The sequence below is a fragment of the Leucopleurus acutus genome (assembly GCF_964270905.1).
Source record: "Leucopleurus acutus genome assembly, chromosome: 3".
NCBI classification, from domain to species: Eukaryota; Metazoa; Chordata; class Mammalia; order Artiodactyla; family Delphinidae; genus Leucopleurus; species Leucopleurus acutus.
This window is the reverse complement of record NC_139145.1, coordinates 128,459,981-128,482,086: the sequence shown is the minus strand read 5'-3', so window position 1 is coordinate 128,482,086 and position 22,106 is coordinate 128,459,981. Positions and strand designations below refer to the sequence as shown.

The following is a 22,106-nucleotide window of genomic DNA, read 5'->3' as shown; positions in this document are numbered from 1 at the left end:
AAGTTTTTTATAAAGAAAATTGTGCAGCACTTTTCTTTAAAGTTTCTGGGTTGTCATTTATAGAAAGGCCTTCCCAATTGAAGATTTTTTTTTTTAATATTCATGTCTGAAATATTAAACTTCAAATAAGGCATCCCCAAAATATAAGGGTTTGCTTTCCCTAGGCCCCAGTGACTGTTTTGTGCGTTCCTCTGCACATTTTGACTTCTTACAGTTATATTTAACCGTAGTCTCTGATATCCATTTTGCTATATATTTCTTATCTGTCATAGCATATAAGTGAAATAATATTGACTGTATTCCCTAGGCTGTACATTAAGTACCTTGACTGATTTATTTTATAACTGGAAGTTTGTACCTCTTAATCTCCCTCACCTATTTCACTCATTTCCCCATCCCTCTTCCCTCTAGCAACCACCAGTTTGTTCTCTATATCTATGAGTCTGTTTCTCTTTTGTTATGTTTGTTTATTTGTTTTTTAGATTCCACATATAAGTGGAATCATATGGTCTTTCTCTGGCTAATTTCACTCTGCATAATACCTTCCAGATCCATCCATGTTGTCGCAGATAGCAAGATTTTATTCTTTTTTTTGGCTGACTAATATATCGCGTGTTCTTTATCCATCATCTGTCAATGGCATCTGGTCCTGGACTTTTGTTTGTTGGGAATTTTTTAAATTACTAATTCAGTTTCATTACTAGTAATTGGTCTGTTCATATTTTCTTTTTCTTTCTGGTTCAGTCTTGGGATATTGTATGTTTCTAGGAATTAATCCACTTATGTCATCTATTTTATTGTGTATAATTGTTCACAGTAATCTCTCATGATCCTTTGTATTTCTGTGGTGTCAGTTGAAACTTCTCCTCTTTTATTTCTGATTTTATTGATTTGGGCTCTCTCGCTTTTTTTCTTGATGAGTTTGGCTAAAGGTTTATCAGTTTTGTTTACCTTTGCAAAGAACCATTTTCACTGATCTTTTCTATTGTTTTCTTAGTCTCTATTTCACTTATTTCTGCTTGATCTTTATGATTTCTTTCCTTCTACTAACTTTGGGTTTTATTTGTTCTTCTTTCTCTAGTTGCTTTAAGTGTAAGGTTAGGTTGTTTATTTGAGATTTTTCTCGTTTCCTGAGGTAAGCTTGTATCGCTGTAAACTTCCCTCTTAGAACTGCTTTTGCTCTGTCCCATATGTTTTGGATCATTGTGTTTTTACTTTCATTTGTCTCTAGATATTTTTTGATTTTCTCTTTGATTTCTTCAGTGATCCATCAGTTGTTTAGTAGCATATTGTTTAGCCTCCACGTGTTTGTGTTTTTTGCAGTTGATTTCTAGTCTCATAGCATTATGGTTGGAAAAGATACTTGATGTGATTTCAGTCTTTTTAAATTTACTGAGTCTTGTTTTGTGGACTAGCTTGTGATACTGAGGAATGTTCCATGTGCATTTGGAAAAAAAGTGTGTATTCACCTGCTTTTGGTTGAAATGTTCTCTGTAGATTTATTAAGTACATCTGGTCTAATGTGTCATTTAAAGCCAGTATTTCCATATTGATTTTCTGTCTGGATGATCTGTCTATTGATGTAAATGGAGTGTTAAAGTCCCCTACTATTATTGTATTACTGTCAATTTCTCCCTTTATATTTGTTAGTTTGATTTATGTATTTAAGTGCTCTTCTGTTGGGTACATATATATCTACAATTATTATATCTTATTGGATTGATCCCTTAATTATTATGCAGTGTCCTTTGTTTTCTTGTTACAGTCTTTGTTTTAAAGTCTATTTTGTCTGATATAAATATTGCTACCCCAGCTTTCTTTTTGTTTCCCTTTGCATGGAATAGTTTTTTTCCATCCCCTCACTCTCAGTCTGTATGTGTCTTTAGATCTGAAGTGAGTCTCATGTAAGCAGCATATATATGGGTCTTTTTTTTTTCTTTTTAATCCATTCAGCCACTCTGTCTTTTGATTGGAGCGTTCGGTCCACTTACATTTAAAGTAATTACTGATAGATATGTACCTGTTGCCATTTTGTTCATTGTTTTTATAGTTTTCTTGTTGTTGTTTCTTTCTTCTTTTGCTCTCTTCCCTTGTGATTTGGTAACTGTCTTCAGTGCTGTGTTTGGATTCCTTTCTTTTTTGTGGGTTTGTATCTATTATAGATTTTTGGTTTGTGGTTACCATGAGACGTGTGTGTGTGTGTGTGTGTGTGTGTGTGTATGTGTGTGTGTATGATTATTTTAAGTTGCCTGATCTCTTAAGTTTGAACATATTCTAACAATTCTGCATTTTTATTCCCGACACATGTTTAATGTTTTCGACAAGTTTTACATCTTTTTGTTTTGTGTATCCCTTGACTACTAATTGTGGATATAGTAGTCTTTTAATTTCACTAATTTTTTCTTTAAACCTTCCTGCTAGCTTTATAAGTGGTTGATCTACTATCTTTACTGTATGTTTACCTTTACCAGTGGGATTTTTCCTTTTTAAATTTTCATTATTTTTAGTTTTGTTTTGTTTTTCTTTTCCACTTAAAGAACTCCCTTTAACATTTGTTGTAAAGCTGGTTTGGTGGTGCTGAACTCTTAGCTTTCGCTTGTCTGTAAAATTTTGATCTCTCTATCAAAGCTGAATAAAAACCTTGCCAGGTAGAATATTCTTGGTTGTAGTTTTTTCTCTTTTATCATTTTCAGTATATCACACCACTCCCTTCCAGCCTGCAGTTTTTGCTGAGAAGTAAGCTGCTAGCTGTATGGGAGTTCCCTTGTACATAACTTGTTGTTTTTCCTCGCTGCTTTTAAGATTCTCTCTTTATCTTTAATTTTTGCTATCTTAATTATAATGTGTCTTGGTGTAGACTTCTTTGGGTTCATCTTGTCTGAGACTGACTCTCTGTGCTTCCTGCACCTGGCTGGCTGTTTCCTTTCCCAGGTTAGGGAAGTTTTCACCTATAATTTCTTCAGATAAGTTCTCTTCCTCTTCTCCTTCTGGGATACCTATAATGTGAATGTTAGTCTCAGAGGCCTATTTTTTTAAATTCTTTTTTCTTTTTAGTTTGGGTGATTTTCACTTCTGTCTTCCAGTTTATGAATTTATTTCTTTATGTCATCTAATCTACTGTTCTTTCCAGTGTATTTTTTATTTCAGTCATTGTATTTTCAACTCTGTTTGGTTTTTCTTTATAGTTTCTAATTCTTTGTAAAACATCTTGCTGTGTTCATCCTTTCTCCCTAGCTCACTGAGCATCATTACCCTGAACTCTTTATCAGGTAGATTGCTCATCTCCATTTTGCTTAGTTCCTCTGGGGTTTTGTCTTGTTCCATCATTTGGAACATATTCCTCTGTCTCCTCATTTTGCATAAGTCAGTGTGTTTATTTCTATGTATTAGGTAGGTTGGTTACATTTCTCAATCTTGGAGAAATTGCCTTTTGTAGGAGATCTCCAATGGGGCAGAGACATCCAGTGGGGCTCAGCAGCACATTCTCCTCTCATTACCAGAGTTGTATGCTTTAGGGGTGCCTCCTATGTGGGCTGCATGGGCCCTTCTGTTGTGCAGGGCTGACTACTGTGGGTGTGTCTGTAGGTGGTGTTGGCCCCTGGCCTGGTTGGCTGCTAATACCTGCCTTGTGCTATGGCTGCTGGCCCTCTGGTGGGTGGAGCTGTGTCACAGCACCACTGACTCTGGGGGCCTGGGGGGCCTGGGGCTAGTGCCAGCCTTTTGGTGGTCAGGGCTGGGTTGCCATGCAGCTGGATGCTTGACCCAGAATAGTCCGGAACTGGTGCTGGCCTGCTGGTGGACGAGTAAGCCCCCATCACTAATAGTCTAGAAGGAGGACTCCAGGATGGTGCTTGCCAGCCCCACTGCCCTTGTGGTGGAACAGAAACTCCCCAAAATGGCTGCTGCCTGCATCTGTGTGCCCAGTGGGGGAGTCCCAGTAGCCTCCTGCCTCTCTGGGAGCTCTCCAAGATCTGCAAGTGTGTGTGACCCAAGTATCTTTATGGTTTTTCCTATTCTTTTTTTAAAAATATTTATTTTTATTTTCTTTATTTCCTTTTATTTTACTTTATTTTCTTGGCTGTGTTGGGTCTTAGTTGTGGCACATGGGATCTTTCATTGTGGTGTGGGCTCTTTGTTGTGGTGCACGGGCTTCTCTCTAGTTGTGGCGTGTGGATTTTCTCTCTCTAGTTATGGCGTGCAGGCTCCAGGGCACGTGGGCTCTGTAGTTGTGGCACACAAGCTCTCTCACTGAGGCATGTAAGCTCAGTAGTTGTGGTGTGAGGGCTTAGTTGCCCTGCAGAATGTGGGATCTTAGTTCCCCAAACAGGGATCAAACCCGCATCCCCTGCATTGGAAGGCAGATTCTTTACCACTGGACCACCAGGGAAGTCCCCCAAGTTTCTTTAAATGACTGCCTCTGTGCTAGGACTCAGAAAATGTGAAATTTTGCATGTTCCCTTTAAGAGTGGAATATCTACTTCCTACAGCCCTCTGGCTCTCCTGTACACAAGCCCCACTGACCTTCAAAGCTGGATGTTCTGGGGGCTCATCTTCCCAGTGCAGGACCCCCAGGCAAGGGAGCCCATTGTGGAGCTCAGACCCCTTGCTCCTTGAGGAGAACCTCTACAATTGTGATTATCCTCCTGTTTGTAGGTCGCCTACCAAGGGCTGTGGGTCTTGACTACCACATCTCTACCCTTCCTTCCTGTTTCTTTGTGGTTCCTTCCTTATGTCTTTAGTTGTGGAAAATCTTTTCTGCTAGTTTTCAGGTTGTTCTCATAGATAGTTGCTCTGTAAGTAGCTGTAATTTTGATGTGTCCATTTGGAGGAGGTGAGCTCAGGGTCTTCCTTCTTCTCCATCTTGGCCACCTCACCTTTGAACTTCCTACCGACTTTTCTGAGTTGCTCCTTTGATCCTGAAGTCACCAGACTCTACAGGGCATCAGGCTAATCAGAACTTCAAGAGTGTCAGAACTTCCCCTTGCCTACCACTACCCTTCAGCAGCAAAACTGCCAGTTGTTAAACATAATCTTACACTCTGGTGAAAACCTTCTACTCTCACTAGCCTCATAACACCCTAGGGAGAGCACTAAAACTTCTGTGTTGCTTCTCTTTTGAGGCTTCATGCAATATCTGAATGTTATCTCTTTAAGTTTAATATAAAAAACTCTTTATTTGGCTTGTAGTATGATTTTTAAACTATAATCAACCAACAGAATAATTTATAGTAATAGGTAATACATGTAATACTAAGTGCCAAGTCACTAAATTATCCTGTTATCATATTTTATCTTATTTTTCCTGTTTTATAGATAGGGACAGTAGGGCACAGGGAATTCAAGTAGTACTAAAGAATATAACCTGGTAAGTTGCAGATCCATGTGGTCTGGCTCCAGTATCTGTGCTCTTAACCAATTGCCTATGCAGTGTAAAAAAAAAATCTACGTTTATTCAGCATTTGTTTTTCAGCTTAGCTGGTGTCAAGGTAATCTTAGCTATTTGTAGAGACCTGCAAAGTAAAACACTGCCATAACTGTTTGAAATGAGGGTAGACCTCAGTAATTTCTGAACCAACCCAGAGTTGGTACTAGATGCATACTACCTGTGAACCTCAGTGCTGTAACAACCACATTTTTCTCTCTGATGTTTCATGTTGTTTAAACCATGACTAGAACCTTGTCTTTGTCAGGTAGGATTATAACCTTCCGCAGAGCACACAACCTAAAAAAGAATCGACCCAACTATTCCCAGAATAGTATCTCATCCCAGTAGGGTTTCCTACTGAGATATTAAGGTCAGGTCAGGAAAAGTAAAGGGAGTGAAATGGAGTGTTTGGTGGTGCTGTGTATGCCTAAAGTCAGCTTAAGTGGCATTTATGTAAGGGTATATATACTGTCACTGTGGTTAAAGGAAAGCCTTTCTACCCATTTATTAATGATTTTATAGTCCTTATTTCATGGAAGATGGAGTAAAAGAAAGTTTACTTTCAAAGCAATTTATTAAACAGGAAGTGAAAAAAATCAAGATAGACTTGTTTCTTTTCATATTTTTCCCTGCAAAATTGCCTTCTCATTATTGACGAAAGAATTCATTTCTTTTTCATACCACAAATTTAAGTGTTTATCTGAATAAGACCTAGCTCTAATATTTTTTAAAATTCCTAATATGTTCTGGAACTAAGTTTAAAAATTCATTCCCTTGGCTCTTTTTTCCCTTTACAATTTGGAGAGTTTTGAAATTATGTTTGAATGGCTTTCAACTGAGGAGATATGTTTTCTTGTTTATTCATTTTAAATAAAAAAACAGATAAATATTCATATCGTTTCTTGCAGAATAACTCAGTTGTCAAATTATTTTTGTATCCTGGGGTTAGTGCTTACTCAGATTAAACTTTTTGAAAAGGAGATTGAGTTTAAAATGTGGGTGCTCTTTAATCAGATAGGGTGCCTTGAACTATTTCAAAGTCATGGACAGGTTTTGTTTTATAGAAGTGAAGAATGAGGCATTAGGGACTTCCCTGGTGGTCCAGTGGGTAAGACTCCGCGCTCCCAATTCAGGGGGCCCGGGTTTGATCCCTGGTTGGGGAACTAGATCCCACATGCATGCCGCAACTAAGAGTTCACATGCCGCAACTGAGAGGTCCGCATGCCGTAACTGAGAACCAACTCAGCCTAAATACATAAATAAATAAATAAATATTTTTTTAAAAAAAGAATGAGACATTAGAGTTATAAAATTAGGATTCTTTTTGGATAAATGAATTTTCCTAAGGGTACAGGTAATGGAAATGTTTAATAATTTGCATTGAGAAGTTAGTGTTGTCAAAAGCTATATCCCAGGCAGCTCTCTTCACACCATTATACCTGGGCTAATCACCTTATTTCTCAATCTAAGAAAAGTTGATCTTAATCCTAACACCTGAATAAGAATTCTTCCTGTAACCTTTGTGTTTTTTTCTTGAAGACGTTGTAGAGGAGAAGTGTCATTCCTCATTCTTCTTTGTGATTTAGATGTTACTCATCCTTTTGGTAGAAACAATGAGGCAGTGCAAAATATTACATCATCTTTGAGACTGTAAGGACACCAGAGTCTAACCAGAGTGGATTAAGATGGGTGATTTGAGAAGGGAATGGTGGCAGAGGAACATTCACAATCGGATCTGCTTTTTTAGGGTTTGTGGGTTGTGTCTCAAGTTGCTTTTGACACAACATGCAAAGTAAAACTATCCGCCCCTACCATCTCTCTGTGGGAGCCAAGGTACATTAAAAAAGCCTATGTATATTAATCTACAAAATTAAGCATTTTGGACTTATATCAGAATTTTGTATTCTTTGTAATATATATAGAAAGGATTTTAATTTGGCAGTTTTAAAGATCAAGTATATCCCTGTGGTATTATAGCCTCTAATTATATGCTATTTGAGTCAATATATTCAAGTAGCCCTTTACTAAAAATAGTATAAATATGTCACAAGAGGACATAGTAATTTTTTATAAACCCAGTCTTCCTTGATATAAAGAGTTTCCTTTATTAAGAAAGATTTAAATAAAAAAAACTCACTTCTAGGGAAAAGTTGTTTTTAGTCCATGTAATTTAGGATCTCATCAAGAGCTAAAAAGGTATTTAAGGAGTAAGACGTGGATTTTTATCCTCCATCACAGCTAACTGTGCTCTTGACAAGTATTCAATATACCCAAACTTACATTTTAGTTATATAAAGCAGTTTAACTATTTTGGTTGTATATTTGTTGACACTACAGGGTAGTAGAAAATGGTACATGCACAGGCTTTAAAGTCATATGGACCAGAATTTAAATTCCATTTTCTCTGCCAACGAATTGTTTGTCCTTGACTCAAGTTTATATTTAAGTGGCATTTAGTTAATTCACATTGTTGTGCAACCATTACCTCTGTCTAGTTCCACAACATTTTATGAGGACATTTTTTAACCTAATGCATAATGTCTTTGAATGAGTGATGAAGGAATAAGTTTCCATTCCTTGGTTTTTAAGAGCTTTAAGAAATGGCTTGATGATGATTCTGTTAGGATCTCCCAAGTTTCCTTTCAGTTCTAATGTATTTTAAAATCATATGGTGAAAATTTGGAGATATGAGTAACATGCTACCCAAACATTCTTAAGTCAACCAGCATTAATTGCTTTCTATTTGCCTGGCATAGAATATTGACTGTCTACAATAAGCAGAAGACACTGTATTTATACATAGGAGTTTGTAATTCACTTGGAGAACAAGCTACAGATGAAATATATAGAAAAACATGCTTGTTCTTACTTCTGTGATAAACCCCAGACCTTTTAAATGTGTCCGTTCACTTCCTTTGAGGGGACTACTCCTTAGTTACCAAAAGTTGAAGAATTGTCAAAACAGGGCTACAAAACTGTAACTTTTATATGCTCGTGCACACACACACACACACACACACACACACACACACACACAACATATATGTAACTGTGGTAAATACACGTAACATAATATTTACCATCTTAACCATTTTTAAGTGTACAGATTAGTAGTATTAAGTACATTCACATTATTGTACAACCAATCTCCCAAACTCTTTTCATCTCGAAAAACTGAACTGTATACCCATTATACAAAAACTTTCCTTTCCCTTCCTTCCCCATTTGTCCCTGGCAACCACGATTCTATTTTCTATTTCTATGAACATAGAAGAAAGTAGGTACCTCATATAAGTAGAATCATACAGTGTTTGTCTTTTTGTGGCTGGTTTATTTCACTTAGCATAATGTCATCAAGGTTCTTCCATGTTGTAGCATGTGTCAGAATTTCCTTCCTTTTTAAGGGTGAGTAATATTTCATTGTATCTGTATACCACAAATGTTGTTTATCCATTAATCTGTCAATGGACTCTTGGGTTCTTTCCACCTTTTGTCTGTTGTGAGTAGTATTGCTATGAACACGGGTATACACATATCTCTTAACACCCTGCTTTCAATTCTTTTGGTTATATGCCCAGAAGTGGAATTCCTGGATCATATGATAAGTCAATTTTTAATTTTTTGAGGAGAACCATAATGTTTTCCATAGCATCTGTACCATTTTACATTTCTACCAGCAGTGCATGAGGGTTCCAGTTTGTCCACATCCTTGCTGACACTTGTTATTTTCCATTTTTTTGTTTATTAGTTTTTTTGGGGGGGTGTTAATAGTAGCTATCTTAATAGGTGTGAGGTAGAGTAGTATATTTTAAATCAAACTTTAACACAGAGAACATTATTATGTAATGTACAATCTTGTTTTGAGATTATGGGAAAAGTCTAAATTTTAATAATGTGCCAATTGACTCTTTTCTAATCCATTATACCCCAAATGATAGTCCTTGAGGGAGATTTATGACAGCTTGAGAAGTCAGGAAAACATGCCTGGGTATTGACCAAAACAAAATCTTTTCGAGGTAGTGCGAAAAAAAGTAAATCACAAAATTTATGTATTTTGAACATTATACAGAATACAGCTATCCTCAGAGCAGAGCTGCTAATAACTTGGTATAGTGTGCGAAAACAAATTAGGGATTTAGCAAGTTTGATAATATTCCTTTCTCTGCCAATTTTCCCCATAATTTTCTACACATAAAAGATTGGTAAAAAGGTGATAGACAGTAGTTAGAGGCAGTAATACTGATTGGCAATAAGAAATAACTGGATTATTATAATATAGTGGGATAGTTTCTAAGTCAAAAAACCAATTTCAGTAAGACCTACTTATGTTAAAGTACAATATACAGTTGATCCTTGAACAACATAGGTTTGAATTGCACAAGTACACTTATATGTGAATTTTTTGATAGTAAATACTACAGTACTATATGTGATCAAATGAATCTGCAGATACAGAGGAACCATGTACATGGAGGGCAGACCATAAAGTTATATGCTGATATTTGACTGCACAGAGGGTTATGGTCCCTAACCTGAGCAATGTCCAAGGGTCAACTGTATAATGACTTATTTATAGTTAGCGTGAGATCCAAAGAGAAAGTGAGTACATAGAATGGTGTTTAATTTACTAAAGCAGAAAAAAAAATCCGTAAAGTATTTAAACATTATTTTCATTAAAATGGTCAGATTGGAAATATTTTGGTTTTCAAAGGAATTGGCTTTGTGTATCTAAAAATGGTATCATATGGATTAGCTGATTTTTTTAGTGATGCTAGAAAGATGACATACTATACAAAGTAGCATACATTCAAATGCCCAGAATTATTTTCACCATCTTCCCTGTGTAAAATCCAATTGTCCTTTATTTTATTTTATTTTTCCAATTGTTCTTTAAACTTTCCATTTTCTGGAATGATCCTTCTAATCTCAGTTTTCTTCCTCCTTTGCCTGCCTAACCTCTGTTTGATAGGTATCTCTTATCAAAAGTTTTCCATTCGTCTTTACTCCACAGCTTTGAGTACCTTATTTTTTTTCTTGTGTGGTATAGCGTAGAGCATTTTCTCTCTTATACTTGTCTCTCTGTGTTGTAGTCAATCTCTGTTCTTAACCGTCTGACCCCCTGAGACCACCAGTATGTCTCAGATCAGTAATAGCCAAAGAGAAAAGTTGTTGCTATCTTGCTGAGCATTGTACATACCATGTGTCTTGATATGCCTCTGGGAATGTGAGGCCATTAGGTTGTCTGATGTGAGTCATAGTGAAAAAATATTGGCACCATTGAACCAGACTGTGAGCAACTTGAACCTTCTTTTTCTTTCTCCCATATATAGTAAAGTGTTTGACTTATGTACTTTGTGTGTGTGTGTATTTATAAAAATAAATATTTATTATATATATAACTATACTTATAGTTATATATATTTTAAATGAGGTGAAGAATTTGGATTTTTGCTTTTAAGAAAAATACATGCTGGGACTTCCCTGATGGCACAGTGATTATGACTCTTCACTCCCAATGCAGGGGGCCCGCGTTTGATCCCTGGTCAGGGAACTAGATCCCACATGCATGCCGCAACTAAGAGTTCTCATGCCACAACTAAGGAGCCAGTGAGCCGCAACTAAGGAACCTGCCTGCCACAACTAAGACCCAGCTCAACCAAATAAATAAATTAAAAAATATATATATAAAGAAAAATACATGCAGTAGGATCTTAAGTTTTGTATAGAAAGAGTGATAGAGTTGTGATACAGTAAAACTGTGTTATAAGATCATTCTCTTCCTTCTTCCAGAAAAGACATGAGATTGAAGACTCAAAGATGAAGATAGAGGCATAAAATTGTAGTGAAAGGAGAAAGTAAAATCAGGGTGAGGGAATAGTGGAGCCAGATATGAGGCTTTAATATAAACTCTAATTACCTGCACATTTTCTAAGAGTGGACCACAAACGCAACCCTGAGCTTTTTTTTTTAATATGTTTGCATATTCTTTTTTTTAATATATATATAAATTTATTTATTTTTGGCTGCATTGGGTCTTCGTTGCTGAGCGGGCTTTCTCTAGTTGTGGCGAGCAGGGGTTACTCTTTGTTGCGGTGCATGGGCTTCTCATTGCGGTGGCTTCGCTTGTTGCAGAGCGCAGCCCCTAGGCACGCGGGCTTCAGTATTTGTGGCACACAGGCTTGCAACTCTGAGCTTTGTAGCAGCTGATTCAAAAGAGGACAACCTTCCAGTCAGAACTTCACGATGGCTATGAGATCAATCGTCTGTACAACTATTTTGGAGGAGTATGACTAATTTTTGATTTATAAAAATAAAAATAGCTTCAGTCATCAGGGTGTGTTCTCTCTATCACATGACTCTACCTTCCTCCCAATTGGTTTCATTCATAGGTAGGTTTTCTCCACAATGTAGCGTAGCTGGCCTCAGCAGTTCCAGGTCTGTATGGTCTTTATAGCTCATGATCACAGAGGTTGAGAGTCTTTCTTGGAAGCTCCAGCAAAAGTTCTAGGAACATGCTTACTGGCCCAGCTGGAGTCATGTGCCCATCCCTGACATACTTTTTGTGGCTAAAAGGATGTAATTCTGTGGCCAGACTTAGTTTACATTCCTACTTGTAGATGGAGGGGTGATAGCCCCACCAAACTCAGTGGACAGAACAGGCTCAAAAGGAATGGAATAATGAATGGTTTCCTAAAGAAAGGATTTCTGAACAATAAAGAATTGACATCAATATAGTATGGTTAGAGAGGTTTTTCTATTAATATAGGCATGAAACAAGAAGGGCCTGGGTGAGGGTGGTGGTGTAATAATGAGATAAAAAGAATAAATTAGAGGAAGATAAATATGTGTATATGTATTTTGTTGAAAGTTTGCATTGTTGGGGAGGGAAGCAGTAGTAAAATCAATTGAAGTTGTTTAAAAATTGAAAAAATTTTTGTGATAAAAAACACAATACTGACCAATTTAACCATAAAAATGTAATGTTAAGTATATTCATCTTGTAAAAACAACTGAAGTTTTTGAATTAAGAAATGAGTAAAGTAATAGTACTATCAAAAGATTTGAGAGATTTAAAAGGAAAAGCAGTTGAGGCTCAGGAGAGGTAGATGTCATAACTACTGATTAAACAGGCTGGACCATAGGTTTCCAAGTCCTGGGGAGCCAATAAAAGAGTCCTGGACAGGTGATTTGCAAGACAAAAGGAGGTCTTGGCAACCTGGGCAGTTGACATCAACATTAGGCCATAAACATGTCTCAGTAGACCATGAAATCAGTGTAAGGGAGTAGGGTCTGTCTTTCCACCAAGAATAGGCTCTGTCCAGATAGGTGAGAGCAGTTATGGTTACAATGTATATGGGGCAGAAAGAAGCACCCTTTCCCTGCCTGTAACAAATTGGGCTCAAATCAGGATTTCAGGAGCAGTTTCTAGAACTGAGATACAGGGGAAAGGCCAAGGGACAAAACCCTTTGCTATTTGATTAGTACTGGCAATAAAAATGACTTCATATTGATCAGTTAGCTTGGGGTATCTTACATGTTTCTCTGCCTCAGCGCAAAATTCCCACTGATGAGAACTTGTAGAGCTTACCATGAAGATAGGACAACCTCAAGGGCTAGATACTAAGGATGTATTACAGAAAGATATAGAACTCTGCGTAACAGAAGTGTAAGGACATCCAAGTTCATGATTGGAGCTCATTAAGTGGTTAGGGTTATAGATGTAATTGTGGTTATTTTCATCATAGAGATAAAGTTAAAATAATGGGTTCTAATGTTCTCTCCTATATCATTGGTGTACCTTTAATGAGCCACTGCAAAATAGCAATACATCTCATCATTTTTGAGTGTTCCACTGTGTGTAGTGCAGTATTCAAATTCCACAGGACAAGGCAGATAGATGTTCATCAGCTCTGAAAAGGGGGAAAGGTCTATCCAATATTGCTTTGTATCAGAATTCTATTTCTTTATTTGCCTTGGAAACTACAGTGAGAGTCTTAATGCTTTTTTATGTTTTTGTATTATAGCAAGTTCCCAACCTACAAATTACTTGAATTCCAAAATTCCACATAAGCAGCTTGCTTAAATTCAGTACATTTTTCAACAGTAATTGTGTTATAAATGACATTTCATTTTCCAGAATAATTCACAAAACCCTTTTAATCCTCCATTTATCTGAATTACTGCATGTTAACAGAAACACATTGGTTAGCAATGGAATCAAGAGAGATGCAATAACTCTACAGGTTTTTAACAGGAGACATGAAGGAGAAAAAAAAGAGACGATATATATGAGAAAATAATTTTTTTCAAGTGGGTTTAACTCAGCTGAAAATTTTTTCAAGTGGGTTTAATAACAAATGAAGAAAAGAGCCCAAATTATCCATTAGTCTTTCTGAAGGGCAAGGAAGCAGGTGGTAGTTTGGATTATTCCAATCCCTTTGCCAGCCAATAGGTGGTGCTGTTGTCATACAACAGTTAAGTTGCTCTAGGCCCAAAGCGAAAGGAGGATGTGGGAAGTGCGTCAACTAAGTACCATACATATAAATGTTGCTCAATAAATATAATTCTGCTCATCTTCTAAATGAGTCAGATAATACTGATGAATAAAACCGCATTAACAAAATGTTATTGATATGTTGCTAAATTAGACTAAATTATGTGATCTCTAGATGCTGGAAACTTAAAAAGAAGTAGCAAAGAGTAGGAAAAAATATTAAGCTTTATCATTTATTGCTACTAAAACAGAATTTTTAAGTCCAATTATTTGATTCTTTTGTAGGTAATATCCTGACATGCATTACCAGTATACTCTTGAATAGAGGCAGTCCCCACTTTTATGTACACAGTAATTTTGGAGATAACCATCTTAAAGTAATATTACCATTTTACAGATCTTCACTATTTGTAACTTGTTTTTCTTTATCTTTTTTAATATCAATGGAAAATAAGGAATAAGTAGGTAAAAATAGCAGAATGAATGGTCTTTATTGCAACCCTGACAAGCAAAATGAGATCAATCTTACCTTTTCATGCTCCTAACAGCCTTCTTTTTGGTGAAATCACAGTTTATTAGCGTGTCTTTCTACCAGTGAATCTGGAGTAGAGAATGAAGGTAAAATTTATGTCATCTAATTTTGTCTTTTTAAATAAATTTATTTATTTACTTGATTTTTGGCTGCATTGGGTCTTCGTTGCTGTGCGCAGGCTTTCTCTAGTTGTGGCGAGCAGGGGCTACTCTTCGTTGCGGTACACGGGCTTCTCATTGCGGTGGCTTCTCTTGTTGCGGAGCACGGGCTCTAGGCGCACGGGCTTCAGTAGTTGCAGCACACAGGCTCAGTAGTTGTGGCTCTCAGGCTCTAGAGCGCAGGCTCAGTAGTTGGGGCACACGGGCTTAGTTGCTCCACGGCATGTGGGATCTTCCCGGACCAGGGCTCAAACCCGTGTCCCCTGCCTGCCTCAACCAGAGAAGCTCTGCTTTGAACAGTTTCATAAATTCGACCTCTATTAAAGCAGGTGTTTTTAGAGACAAGAGTTTGAAAATTATTGACACCTCTGCCTCTTACCAACTGAGCCTAATTTTTATACTCAGAAATCTGGTTCACAATTACTTGTACAGTTCCTGTTAAGCTGATGAGTATCAGGTTTTATTAAGTGATTATGTGGTCTTTTTCTATATCAGAATAGATTTCTGTTCATTAGTAAGTAGTGCCTGATGGTAACCAAATTAAATGGATTAATGAAGGGTATTAGTAATTTCATGGACTAATAAATAAATATGTATATTTTAAAATTAAGACTAATGTATCACAAAATGTACTTTATTTATTTTCACTAAATTATCCATATTTAAAACTGTCATATATTCTATGAGTTACTAATGGTAGCTAACAGTGCAGTCCTTGATGCTTTTAAGATATTTTTTTTTAATTTAATTAATTAATATTTGGCTGCATTGTGTCTTCGTTGCTGCACGTGGGCTTTCTCTAGTTGCGGAGAGCGGGGGCTACTCTTTATTTTAAATTTTCATTATTTATTTATTTATTTATTTAATTTTTGTCTGTGTTGGGTCTTCGTTTCTGTGTGAGGGCTTTCTCTAGTTGAGGCAAGCAGGGGCCGCTCTTCATCGCGGTGTGCGGACCTCTCACTATCGCGGCCTCTCTTGTTGTGGAGCACAGGCTCCAGACGCGCAGGCTCAGTAGTTGTGGCTCACGGGCCTAGCTGCACCGCGGCATGTGGGATCTTCCTGGACCAGGGCTCGAACCCGTGTCCCCTGCATTGTCAGGCAGACTCTCAACCACTGCGCCACCCGGGAAGCCCCTGCTTTTAAGATCTTTGATAGATGACCAAGTACTATTTGATTTCTGTGAAACTGGATCTAGAAATTTCAAATGTGAAAATAAAGTTTGGGCTAGGCCCAAGCTTTACAAGTGGCATAACTTTATAATTCTCTAAATTCTGATAGTATTTGCCACTTTTAAAAATTAATTCCTTCAGTTTCTCTCTTTACCTCTCTATTGACAGCCCCAAGTGTTCAAGTTGGATTCTCAAAGTGGAAATCAAATACTTGATTATATTGGTTTATACCACACTGTGAGTGTTTGCTAATTTTGAGAGGAGAAAATACTCTTCCCTTTTCTATTAAGGGTGTACCATATGGAATTTGCTTGGTTCAGTTAGCAACTTTCACTATAAAATGGAAATTTTTTTCCAGTCAGTCATAAATTTCCTCATTATAAGATAGTCTTTTTAAAACCTGGAGTTTCCATGTGATAATAGCTTAAAGCCTATTTAATTAGGCTACAAAATTTTTTACCCCCCCTTTATTTTCCTTCCTTTTTTATGTGTATTTAAGACATTTAACTCATCTGTCATGATTCAGATGTAGTCACAGCAGAATCACCTAATGTTAGTTTTTTGTGTTATTTTCTTAAATGCTCAAATTCTCAATATAAATATACTTTATACATTGGAGATAATTTAGCTTTACAAAGAACTGTAGAATGTATTAGATGAATAAAGTACTTTCAAGATACTGATTTCCTACACATCAGTGAAAACCTGAAATAGCTGCTTCTCTTTCAGCTCTTCAAAGTGAACACATTGTTACATGGACTAAATAGTATGAATCCATCATTTGAATTTTTCTTTTTAATAATTACCTCTTTTGGGGGCTGAAGGGCAAGTGTAATACAGCTGCACTTTTTCTGAGAATCAAAAATTCCTTGCAGTTTAGAAAATAAATGATTTTTTACATAACATTTAAGTGTTTTTATTTTTAAAAACATAATAATTTTCAATGTTTGATTTCCACAGTAATGGAAAGGCAGTAAATGAAGTAAAATACTAGACATTTCTAAGACGTATGTGCTTGATTTGGGACTAGAATCAGAAATCAGAAAACCTGTTTAATTTTTGACTTTGAATCTTTCTAGATTATTGTAATAGACTCTTTTAATATATATTTGTTGGTTGAATAACATTTTGGAACTTTAAATTTTTGTTTGCTTATAATATTACTATGGAACTCTTAAAAAATAAATAGTAAATAAGAGTTTATTGTCCATGTGGAAAGCACAGATACAATTTGCATTAGATTCATCTTTTTTCTTAAATTGTGATATTCTTCCTATGTACTTTCAGACCTAAATTTTATTGATGGCTTTTGAAAAATTGATGAAGTCAGATTTAAACAAAAGAATATTGGTGTGCTATAAACTTGCCACAAAATGTTTATGCTAATACAGGAAATAGGTCCCTTGGGATTTTCCTGCTGTTTTTCTGGGTGTAGTTTAAGACCTTTTAGCTTTTGGGTCCTGAAAAGTTAAACCATATTATATAAAGCATTTTAGAATAGCCAAGTGTTTTAAATAATTTTGGATTTTCTAAGATAGAAGAAGCTGAGATTCCTTATGGGAAAACTGTAAGAATGGGGAAGCTAATAAGATTTTAGGTAGTCCATTGAACTAGTTGGCAGTCTTAAAAATTCTGAAAGCTTATCTGGAAGTTCTCTTTAATTGCTTTTAAAAAAGCAATTTTTTGCTTTTTTTTTTTTTTTGCTCAGGTCTCTGCTGAGACCTGCTGAGATAGTCTTCCATGCTCACATAAATATATGTAGAATATGTCAAATTATAGACTCATCACATTTTCAAGTAGGAATGCCTCATTTGATCACTCTAGGAAAATAATAGCTTATGATAGTTATGAATAAAATGTTAGTTTTTAATTGGATATCTGTAATGATACCATGTGCAAACTTTGTAAATGCAAATTTTAAAATCTTAAATGGAAAATGCATACTGTTGGGAGTCAGAAAAATACTTAGGTACAAATAGTGGCTATATTACTTTAATTACCCATGTATATTTGGATAATCTCATCACCTAATGCCTCTTTTGCCTCATCTCTAAAAGATTGTTTTAAAGATAAGAGATAACATATGAAAGGCACCTAAACATTGCCTGGTACATAGCAGGTTCTTAATAAAAAAATGCTACATCTGAGTAACTTCAGTCAAATTATGCTTTAAGTCATATGGGAAAATGACTTTCAGTGTAAGGATTCTTATTTTAGTACTCTTAATTGATATTTTTAAAAAAAATTTACAAGGGTTCAGAATAACAAGGTTTAAAGTCCCCAAATCTAACATATGTAGTATGGTTCTTGGCTTTCAATAGCCCTTGCTTTCATATATTGTGCATTGACACTTCTAAGCCTCCTTTCGTATGCAAAATTCAGTCTTTTATACATCACCACACAAACTGATTTAGAATTATCACCTGGTTTGCACTGATCTCTGCCACTGGGGTAAAGGGCCAGACATCAGTCAGACAGAAAGGGTCTTACCTTGGCCATCCTACCTACTTCATTACCATTCCTCCAAGCCAGGGGCTCCTGTCAGGCATCAAAGGCCTGAATCTTGCTTGTTTTCAGGGGGATAGCTGTCTCAGAGATGTGTCACTTTACTCAGCCCAATCTCTCTTTCCACCCCAAAGTCACCTCTGAATTCCACTCATCTCTCCTCGCAGTGCCCCACCAGTGGGAAATATTGGGCTGGAAGTAGACAGCTGGTTGAAAACCCTCACCAAGATCACACGTGCTAGTGGGTCACGACCAATATAGGCCTTCACCTTTGATTTGGTACTGATGGAAGAAAATTCCTTTTCCACTATAATAGATACCTTGTGAGTTCTGATGCTTCAAAATTTAAAGATTAAAGCCTGCTTAAATATTTTCCCTGGCCTGTGTGGATGGATTAAGGAAGGAGCAGTGGCCCAGGGAAGGAGAGATGTCTAAGTCTGCTGTTTCATTCTTCTGGACTGTTGGTGTCACCTGCCTCAGACTGGTACCTGTCAAGGGTCTTACTCATCAGTAGGATCACTAAGACCCTAGGAAGGCAGTATTTGAGGTACCAAATTAGAAATTTTATAAATTTCTAACCCAGCCATCCTTTTAATGTGTAAGTCTTGTTCAGCTTTCAAATGTGTAAGAACACAGTGTAGGTAGAGGAAAGGGAAATTCTTTCTAAATAAAAAACAAAAGACAGACTCTCCTGCCATTAATGATTCTTGCAAGAACATTCTTTATCAAGATGGTTACAAAATGATGATTTTCCAGCTCTGGCACTTGCTGCACATTTACTCTTTAGCACTGTGGTAAGCAGCAGCTCCTTTATCTCTATTTATCTATTTATCCATATCTTTAGTAGTTTACCTTTATGGGTTCCTTTTTTCTTTTCTTTTTTTTTCCAGTGGTATATAGTTCTTAAGCATTTTGGTCTCAGGATCCTTTTAAACTCTTCACAATTATTGAAAAAGCTTTGTTTATGAGATATGTATTAATATTTATCACATTGAAACTGAAACAGAATTTTAAAAGTGTTTAATTCATTAAAAATAACCCTAATAAATGTAATAAATGTTTACAGAAAGAATATATTTTTGATCAGAAGTAACTATACTTTCCAAAACAGAAACATTTAGAGAAAAGAGTAGCATTGCTTTGTTTTACAGATCCCCTAATGTGTGGCTTAATAAAAGACAGCTAGATTTTTCATATCTGTTTCCTCATTCAGTATGTTACTATATCACATATCATGTAGCCTCTGGAAAACTCCACTGTACATTCATGAAAAAATCAAAATGAAAGAGACAAATAACATCTAGTATTATTAAAATAGGTTTGGCCTCACAGACACCTTAAAAGAGTCATAAGTACCCCTCAGACTTCCCTATCACACTTTGACAATTGCTGGTCTATAATTCCTGGATTATTTTGGTGCTCAGGTTATCCCAGATTTAGCCAGTGTCAGCTAAGCTGACCCTGAAGCTGGCCCTTAAGTCCTTGTGATAGGCCCCATTATCATTGTTTTTTTCTTTCTTTTTTTTTTGAGAACTCTTATTTTCTGACATAGCAAGATGCTCCAGGCTCATCTTGAACCCACCCTGCCCTAGGCCTGGAATCAGCCATTTTCCTGAGGAATCCTGGTTTCTTTTGATGGATAATGGCGTAGAGGCCAAGATTTGGGCTCTAGGTGTCCTTATTGCTATTAGGGTCTTTGCTTCTAGGCTCTTTCTGCACATAGAACCAGGAAAATATATACATACATATACATGGAAATACATATATCTGTGTATAAATACTTATCTATCTTATTTATCATAAGTAACTGGTATCTCCAGTTTCAATCTGACCCCTGTACTTTTTTACCTTTCCCCATTGCATATCTGTATGTCCTTCTACAATGAGAACCCTGCTTCCAATAACATTAACACATTTACTCATTTGCTGAATCATATAATATATCTAGAGTAGTTTCAGAACTGCCTCGCCCATACCACTACAGAAAACAAACATACTACAAACAGTTCAGGATGTGTTTGCAGTTCTTTTCCTTCCTGAAAGTAAGGGTACATAGGCACATACCACTTTCTTTTCTTTCCCCATTCAGTGTGGTTATGTTATTAGTCTGAAATAAAGTTGGGTTTATTTGTTTCAGTTTGCTTTCATTTCCTTCTTTTTTCCCTTTCACATCCATGTTGATTTAATTTTTTGAATATACAGAACATTAGCATGCTTTCAAACTTATTGAGAAGTATATACTCAGACGAGTACCACTCCCTTCCTACTTCTAAGATCTCTGCCCTCTTCTTTCAAACATAACATAAGATTGTACATAACATAGGATTTTATGAAATGAAGGGTAAACACAATCCAAGCAAGACTTTGATGTTCATCAGCTGTTTCCTATCCACAGGAATTTCTTACTGGTATGTTGGTTCCTTTGCCCTGTATCACTGTATGTTCTGCTGGGCCTGTCTCTATAGACCAGTGTGGTTTTCGAAATGTGGTCTACAAGATGACTTCCGCAGGTACAAAGACAGCCCGTTACATTTTTAAGATATATCTATTTTATGTATGTTTGAACACAAAATACAACTAGTGTATTTAGTCAGTAATTTCATGGGGTTTTTTGGGGGGAGGTAAAGTAAAAAGTGAATATTGAAGAAAAAAGCAAGCCAAATTAAAGAAAAATATTAGGAATATAATACTACAAAGTGTGACCAAAATTGCAAAGCTGGCACTTGAATGACTGAAGTTGAGAACTCTGCTCTAACTCCTCTTTCCTGAGTCTGTGTCCAGGGTTCTTACTCTATCCCAGAAACCCAGTAGAACAGATGAAATCCATCTCTTACCTAAACCCATCGTCTACCTGATACCTGAAAGGGAATCTTGCCTTTTTTTCTTTTAACTGAATGGATTCCTTTTTTTTTTTTTTTTTTTTTTTTTTTGCGGTACGCGGGCCTCTTACTGTTGTGGCCTCTCCCGTTGTGGAGCACAGGCTCCGGATGTGCAGGCTCAGCAGCGATGGCTCACGGGCCCAGCTGCTCCGCGGCATGTGGGATCCTCCCGGACCTGGGCACGAACCCGTGTCCCCTGCATCAGCAGGCGGACTCCCAACCACTGCACTACCAGGGAAGTCCCATATTTTTTTAAATAAAGGAATAGGAAACCTGCTATCGTCATAGGGCAATTAGGTCAATGGCAGGTAGCTTTAAATTTTTTTAAGTTTGGGAAATTGTACTGTTACTTACACAGTCTTTAAATCCGTATACCATTGATCATTATGATCTACTTGAATTCAAACTTTTATTTTGACTGTTTTAATTAAATCTAATATTGTTTAATATTAAGTAAAACACCATGTAAATATGGTGTTTTACTTAATACTCATTGAGTACGCCGCTGTCAATTGTTTATTATTGTATTAGGACTTATTAAACCTATACATATATTAGATTAAAAGTTTTTGTTATTAAGTTAATTTTTTTTAATTTATTTATTTTATTTATTTATCTTTGGCTGCTTTGGGTCTTCATTGCTGCGCACGGGCTTTCTCTAGTTGCGGCGAGCAGGGGCTACTCTTCGTTGCAGTGCATGGGCTTCTCCTTGTGGTGGCTTCTCTTGTTGAGGAGTACAGGCTCTAGGCTTGCGAGCTTCAGTAGTTGTGGCTCGCGGGCTCTGGAGCGCAGGCTCAGTAGTTGTGGTACACGGACTTAGTTGCTCTGCGGCATGTTGGATCTTCCCTGACCAGGGATCGAACCCATGTCCCCTGCATTGGCAGGTGGATTCTTAACCACTCGGCCACCAGGGAAGTCCCTAAGTTAATTTTTAAATGTAAAGT

General features: G+C 36.6%; 1 protein-coding gene across 3 annotated transcripts in view; it reads left to right on the top strand.

The window, feature by feature from the left end:
• The window catches only part of NDUFAF2 (NADH:ubiquinone oxidoreductase complex assembly factor 2), a 185,815-nt gene that overhangs the window by 83,964 nt on the left and 79,745 nt on the right, over window positions 1–22,106 (top strand). Inside the window, exon 1 of one of the 3 annotated variants that reach the window (XM_082836162.1) lies at window positions 20,691–20,793. The exons of the other annotated variants lie outside the window; for them this stretch is intronic. Coding sequence (XP_082692288.1) covers window positions 20,694–20,793 — 100 coding nt within the window. The 5' untranslated portion in view covers window positions 20,691–20,693. Of the gene's footprint in view, window positions 1–20,690; window positions 20,794–22,106 lie in introns of those variants that run through there. 3 annotated transcript variants of the gene reach the window in all.